Here is a 7,452-nt window from a genome sequence, read left to right on the forward strand (position 1 = left end):
AAGCGAGGCCCAGAAGGGAGGGAGGGAGGAGCTGGCCTAAAGTTGCACAATTAGGTGGTAGCAAAATTGGCACTGAACTCAGGCCTCCTGATTGCCAATCCAGGGCTCTTTCTAGCAACCAGTATACTGGCTACAGTTTCAAGAGTCCCCCTACCAGGCCCATGTGGTCTCCTCCCTCCCCGCCGCTGCCCCAGCCCCCTTCTCCCCCTCTACACATAATTCGGGTTATAGCAGAGCATATTGAATCCTAGGCTCTCATCCCAGTGCCGCAGGAGCACGAACAGCTGGCGGGCGGCAGCCTTGAGCGCGCCCCGCGTGCGGCCCTCGGGCACCTCCTGCTGCTCCAGCCACGAGCTGGCCTTGGCGGCCACCAGCTCCCACTCAACGAAGTAGGAGGTGGAGCTGTGCTCCAGCCACGCCAGCGCCACCACTGTGGCCCACAGCTGCCCTGTGTGCTCTACCGCAGCCCTGGGCTCCCAGCCCGGCTTGCCCTCGGCCAGAGGCTCCGGGGAGAAGCTGTCACAGGAGGCGTGCCGAGGTGAGGGGCTGGTGCACGTCTGGGGACTCGGGGGCTGGCGGGCGGTGAGGGACACTCGGTGGCAGGTGAAGGGTGAGGTCCACTTGAGCTTCTCCATGGGGATGTGGGTGGCCTCGCAGAAGGCTTGGTTGAGAAGGAAGGCTCCGGAGGCCAGCTGCAGAGACACCTGTGTGTGTGGGAGCCCCTCAGTGGGCCTCAAACTTTTTAGCCCATGGAGCCCCAGGCCATGCCCAAGTCTGTGTGAACACAGCCCGCTGGTTCACACCTCCCCCCGCCAGCTCGCCCCACCTACCCGGGGGATTTGCGGGATACCCAGCCCAGCCGAGCACCGCCATGCTTTATCCCACTGGTACTTCACGCTGATGACTTTCCAAGCCCAGCTCAACATCCTCACTCCAGACCTGCTTCTTGTCCTGGGCAGGTGGACCCAGCTCGGCCACTGGGACCATCCACCGCCATCCAACAGACTCTGGGCAGCTAACCACCCTCTTCCTCCCTCCATGTCAATCGGTTACCAAGTCCCAACGGGTCCCACTTTCTGAACAGCTCTGCAGCCCACCATCTGCCACTTCATGTTGTCCCTGCCTCTACTTCCCTCCCCTGTCCCCCCACCTTCACTCCATCTTTCCTGCATCCTGAGGGGTCTTTGTAAGGCAGAGGCCTTGTCACCTTTTGGAGGCCACCAGCTCAGTAGTTTCAATGTTCTCCTAGAATAAATCCAAGCTATGATTTCCAAAGCGCTGGTTCGTCCCTGACTCCTTCCCCTCCACCCATTCTCCAGCCCCCAAGCTCGCTCTCTCATGTGTAAACTGCCGGCTTAACCATGTAACTCCAGCATGTAAACTATGGGCTTAAGCATTACATCCTTCCAGAAGCCATGCGTCATTCCTCCCTGACCTCAAGCCTGGAGTAGGTTTCTCCCTCCCTCCCCATCTCCCCCACCAAACCCAACTGCTCCCTCACAGCACCTAACCATCAGAATTGCCCGGTTTCCGTGGCAGTGCCGTGAGCGCAGGGACCATGTTCACCTAGTTCAAGGTTGTCTCCCTGGGGCTAGCGCTGTGCCTGGCTCAACAAATCCTTGCTGAGTGAATACATGCCTCCTGCTCTATTGCCCGGGATATTTGGAAACTCCAAGTGACACTAGGCACTTGGGTGTGCAGGGGCTGCAGCGGGGCAGTGAAGCTCTAACCGTTTCCCTCCTTTCAGCACCTCTCGCTCCCCAAACTTACTGAGCCCCAGACGTGGCAGGACCAGGCTCCCTTTCTCCTAGATTCAGAGACACCCACCCCCGACCTGGGTTTCTCTCCCTGCCCCGCATGCTGGGGCATCTGCAGAGCCACTTGCTAAACACATTGCATGTCCCTGGGGTGTTCATTTTACTTGCATGTGAATCATTTCAAGGCTTATTTTTATGCATTGAAAAACAGACACACAGAGGTGGTGGAGCGGAGTGCAAGATTCCCGTGAATTTTTAAAGCGAAGGTGGCAGATTGCAAAGAATTTTCACGGTGCTGGCGCTGGTTTTTAGCAACACTCCTAAACCCCAGATGGAAGACTCAGGCAAACTCCCTCTGCCCGGCTGCTACGTGGGTGGGAAGGTCTAGGTCTTCTTCCCTTGGTGGAAGGGGAGCAGGGCAGCCCCTCTGCTGAGTGTGGGCCTGGGGTCTGGGGTCTGGGGCACTCACCAGCGGCACGTAGTCCAAGCTCTGGCTCCCCGGGGCTGACTCTGGAGCCTTGGTCAGCGGCTTGCCCAGGAAGCCCTTGGCCACTCGCGTCAGCAGCCTGGACTTGTTGAGATTCAGCCTGTGTGGGTGGAGGCGGGGAAGAGTGACCATCGCTGCCCCAGTGGTGTCCCTGGTCATCCCACCCCCCCGAGAGCCCACTCAACAGCTTCTGAAAGTCAGGGCTGCGAGGGGCAAGGTAGTGTTCTTTTTAGGACCCTCTTTTGATAGCATGTTCTTGTTCAGCCCAGTGGTCAGAGAGTCTCATGCTAGCCCTCTCAGGGGGACTTGCATTTGCGAAGACACCGTGAACCCGTTGGAAGTGAACTTGGGGCGGAGGTGGTTTCAGCAGGGTGATACCTGAAGACAGTGCTATCTCTGGGCAGGGGTCCTTCTTGGCATCCTTAAGATTGTTCATTTCTGTGTAAATGTCAGCCTGGGCCTGCCTTTGGCCTTCCAAGCTAGGGACAGTCCTGGGAAAATGGGTGGCGGTAGAGTGAACCCCCAGTGGAACTCCCATGTACCTGGATCCAAAGAGAGCCTCTGAGGCCTTCAAGGAAGAAAGGGTGTTGGTGGCCAGACTGCGCAGGGGACCTGGAGAGCCACAGAATGACAGTTAGGGCTTGACAGATGACCCTGTCCAGCTGTTCACTACCCAGATGGGGAAACAGAGGCCCAGAGAGGGCCAGGGACTTGCCTACACCCCTAGGGATCTGAGCTAATGATCGGGCTGCAGGGCTGTTTCTGATGCAGTTGGTATGGGGAGGGGAGAAATATGTGGGTCCGTGTGTAAAGAAGCAGGCCTCCAAGTTCCCTTGGCTGGTGGCCCCTGGCATCTTCTGGAAGGTTACCTGTGGGGACAGTGACAACTTCACATCAACCCCCTTCAGCCCCGAGTAGGGACATTGAGCTTCCTCAATGGGCACATTGCTTGAAGATTCTCAGCAGAGTGAGGTGGTATAATGGTCCCTCCGCCGGGAATTGGGATGCCTGATTCCTGGCCTAGCTCTGTCACCAACTTGCTGTGTGACCTTGGGCAAGTCACTTCACCTCTCTGGGTCTCAGTTTTCTTCCTTTAAAGTGTGGATACTCCTATTTATCGTACATGGAACTGTTTTGAGGAATAAAAGAACCAACAAGGACTTTGTTGGGTTAAGACACTCTCTTGGCCCAAAGATCTATCACTATTTTAATTAAAGGGAGAGCTGGCAGACTGCCCACTCACCTTCAGGAGTAGCATACTTCTCGCGGCCCGGGGATGTGTTCTCACTGAAGGACGCAGTGGGGCTTTCCTCCACATCTACAATAGAGGAAGCCAGTGAGGCCTGAGCTCCCAGCCCTCCCCCTTACCTCCCATCCTCCCAAGGAGAGTGCTGGTCTGAATTCACAGTACCTGGGGATGGGCTGGGAGAGCAAGGTCAAGGTTCCCATCCCTGTCTGGATGGGCCTTCATCTCCCAAAGACACCACCTGTGCTCCACTGTAAGGGTAGGACATGCCTGGGTTCAAACCCCAACTCTCCCAATGATTAGCTGTGTAACCCCAGGGAAAGTTACTTGCTTTATAAGTTTCAATTGCAAATTGGGGATAATAGTATTGATCTGTGTTGTTGTAAATGAGATAATACACAGATAGTGCTTAGTGCCTGGTCCATGATAAGTGCTCAGTAAAGCCGGGAGCTACAGACCCAGCAGGGAAGCAGGAGCAGGTCAGAGGCCTGAGCATGGTGTTTGGAGATGGGCGGAAAGGTGGGTTCATGCCAGCTCTCCAGGAGGCATCAGAACATGGCATTGACATGTCAGAGGGCTCTGAGCCTCAGTTTCCCCATCTGTAAAATGGGGCTAATACTTGCACATCGTTTGTTCAAAATATATAATCAGGATGATTATTCTTATGACTATTATAATATTTCAATGGCTGGAGAGTGACGGGCATATATACTATACAGGAATGATCCAAATTATGGAAAAATGCACAGATTTGTTCTGCAAAGCCTCTGTCTCCCTTATGAGACCGTTAGTAGCTTTGTGAGGGCAAGAAGCTCTGATTATCACTGGGTGCTCGGGGGGCAGCACAAGAGTGAACCAGTGACTGAATGAATGAGGCAACCAGCAGGCAGAGAGTATGGTGGTTAATTAACCTCACGGACTCTGGAGCCAGACATGGCTTGTTCAAATCTCGGTTCTCTCGTGCATCTGCGGTGTGACCTTGTGTAAGTCAATTAATCTCTCTGAGCCTCGGTTTCCTCATCTCTTAATGTGGAAAATAAAAGAAACACTCTCAGATGGGTGTGAGGAGTCATGGATAATTAAAGCAGTGCCCAGCACATAGAAAACCCTCAGTGAGTGTTAGCCATTGTCATCCTTGGGGAGGGAAAGGGCTTGGGATAGACTAAGAGTTTAGACATCCTACACACTGTGCGTGAATCAGAGGACAATTCAAAAGAAGGGATTTGTGATTTTGATGGAAGCCATGGGCCACCAGTAGCTGAGCTACAGAGAAAGGAAAGGGTAGACCAGAAGTTTCCTCTAGACTGGTAACCCAGCGTGGCTCAGGGGTAGAGCAGGTTCCCCTTGGTTTTGGAGGCTCTGAGGGACCAAGCAGCTGGCAGAACTCCTTAATTCTGAAGAGATCCTCCTCGGGATTTTCACCTCCTTACAAACTGTTCCTTTTTTAACCCATCAAAGTCTGTGAGCACTTTCTAATCTCTCACGTAAAACATTGTTATGATCTGGGGGTCGGGGCTAGTGGCCAGGTGGGACCTCTGATGTCCTTCCCATGCACAGAAGAAGGCAGGAGATGCTCATTGTACATGTGAGGGCACGTAGGAAGGGGTTAGGACTAGTGCAGCAGTTAGGCTGTCTTTAGTGGGACAAAAAGACACGCAGACATCCAAGACACAGAGGATTAAGGCAATCCTGTGAGTTAGTGCAAGGTCACCAAATGGTCGAATCATGGATCTTCAAGGACCCAAGCTACAGGCATAATGAAATCAGGTGAAGGTGGAAAGGATGCTTCTGGGAATCCTGGAAGAAGCAGAAGGGGGATGGAACCGCCTTTTTGCTTTTTCCTTTATTAGGTTTCCTGGCATTCAGTGCCTGGGAGGACTCAGAGGTTGGAGGCGGGAAACAGCCACTGGGGTTGGTGGACCTTGAAAAGGGAGAGGTGGGGAATGGTGTGGGCACGTGGGCAGGGAGGCCAGACTGCTCTCTGGCTCCCGGTGGCTCTCTCAGCAAAGCTGTGTGAACGACGCATGCCTGGGCCATGCTGAGCCCCGCTGCCCATCTCAGGCCTCAGAGAATCCAGGAAAGCTGGCCTTGCTCTCGCCCCATAAGGCCCAGAGTGAAGACTCGGAGAGAGTCCTTCGGGGCCTCGGACATGAGGGTGCGGTGGCTCAGGGGCCCAGGCTTCAGGGTATACCGGAGGCGGCTCTTACTTAGGTTCTGAAATTTGCCATCTCTGGCAGCCGAGTCTTCCCCAGGCATCGTCTGGGACCGCCCGAAACCAGCAGAAGTGCCCCTCGACTGTCGGGTCAGCACCCGAGAGCTGACCATCCGCAACACAGCACCTTCATGAGGACAAGGAGAAGGGGTCAGATGGGTACAACTGTGCCAGTCTTTTGCCTCTTCCCCAAGGAAGATGGGCTGGGAGAGCAAGGTCAAGGTTCTGGCTTCACTCTGTCAATTATCTAAAGGCAGGGAGGCATTGCAGAAGGTAAGACCATGAGCTCTGAGCCAGAATGACCTGGGTTTAAACCCCAGCCCCATCTCTGACTAGCTGGATGGGGTACTGACCACTCTGAGCCTCAGTTTCTTTACCTGGAAAATGGGGAGAATAATACTTACCTTGCCAGGTAAATTCTATTGCTGAGATAATGTTCAGAAAGCACCAATGTTTTCTAGTTAGTTGAAAGGCTCGTTATCTCAGAAACACCCCATTTCCCTTCTCTCTCAGTTTGCTGTCTCAGAAACTGAGGTCCCAGTTTCCTCTCCCACAGCGCAGGGCCCTGAGTCCCAGAGCATCACCATCAGGGTATGAAGATGAAGCTACAGCACCCAACAGTGTGTTTTGGGAAACTCCATTCTCAGAGAACACTAGTTTTGAAGTTGTTCCTTAAAAAATGAAGAGTTCCATGGGAAAATAAGTCTTGAAGAAGCTTCCTACTGTAGTCCATTCTCTGAGCCTCTTGATGTATACTAACACCCTAAAGGCTCTGAGAAGTCCTGCAGTAAAGAAAGCTTTTAAGCTTTATTTAATCCAGTCATTCAGAAATGTTTTTTCCTAATCTGGTATTTCCTATTTTTGTGCTGAATGGTCATTAACAAGACACGGAACCAGGGTTCTAGTTTCCTGGAACACACTTTGGGAAGTGCTGATCCAAATCTTAGGGGGCTGTGGGACTTAGGTTAAGATATCCTGGTCCTTAAAACTCCCAGACTGTGGCTACAGAGGCTAAAAAAAAAATGGTCAGAGACGAGTGGGAGGGGGGTGACGTCATTCAGGGTGACAGTGCCCAGTGCGTGAGAAGACCCAGTGGAGTGACAGCCTGGGCTGCTGGCCAGAGCCTGAAATCAGAGGAACTGAGGCAGAGAGGGAGGGAGGGAGTGGGTCGTTGAATATTCTGCTACCAAATTTTTAAAAAGCAGGGTGGGGGGAGGGCAGAGTAATCAGAAAAGGCATATTTTGTTTCCAAACACAATTCTTTCAGGAGGTCTGCTTTAAAAAGAAAAAAGAAAAAGCTGCTGTAAAGAACAGAAAATGTATTGATAATTCAGGAAAGAAAAAGTGCATATAGTCCATAAACATACGAAAAGTTTTCAACAAAGAAGCTAAAGAAATTCCCCGAAGGTACTTTTCTCCCCTCTCAGTTTAGTAGGTTTAGAAAGATAAACAATTTTCAGTGGTGGTGAGGATAGAAAACCTTCCTCATGATAACCTTTGGGGGCAGGGTCAGTTTGGTAACATACATCACAATAATTTAAAATGGGCCAACTCTTTGATATGCAATCTTAGTTCTGAATGTCGGCCCTGAGGAGATTACCAGACAGGTGCACAGGGATATTCTTTGCAGCACAATTTACAATAATCAAAAGGGGAATAAACAGGGCTTCCCTGGTGGCGCAGTGGTTGAGAGTCCGCCTGCCGATGCAGGGGACACGGGTTCGTGCCCCGGTCCGGGAAGATCCCACAT

At 52.6% G+C, this 7,452-nt stretch overlaps 1 protein-coding gene across 1 annotated transcript in view; it reads right to left on the reverse strand.

Annotated features, from left to right (window-relative positions):
* Positions 1-209: 209 nt before the first annotated feature.
* Positions 210-7,452, reverse strand: part of VWA5B1 (von Willebrand factor A domain containing 5B1) — a 40,343-nt gene continuing 33,100 nt past the window's right edge. Inside the window, exons 17-21 of the mRNA XM_027110715.1 lie at positions 5,716-5,829; positions 3,488-3,562; positions 2,787-2,856; positions 2,227-2,344; positions 210-704 (exon numbers count right to left, since the gene is read on the reverse strand). Of these exons, the coding sequence (XP_026966516.1) occupies positions 210-704; positions 2,227-2,344; positions 2,787-2,856; positions 3,488-3,562; positions 5,716-5,829 (872 nt within the window). The remainder of the gene's footprint in view (positions 705-2,226; positions 2,345-2,786; positions 2,857-3,487; positions 3,563-5,715; positions 5,830-7,452) is intronic.

This window comes from Aethalodelphis obliquidens, unplaced genomic scaffold (genome assembly GCF_003676395.1).
Source record: "Aethalodelphis obliquidens isolate GAN/ISIS:26980383/991018 unplaced genomic scaffold, ASM367639v1 scaffold9, whole genome shotgun sequence".
NCBI lineage: Eukaryota > Metazoa > Chordata > Mammalia > Artiodactyla > Delphinidae > Aethalodelphis > Aethalodelphis obliquidens.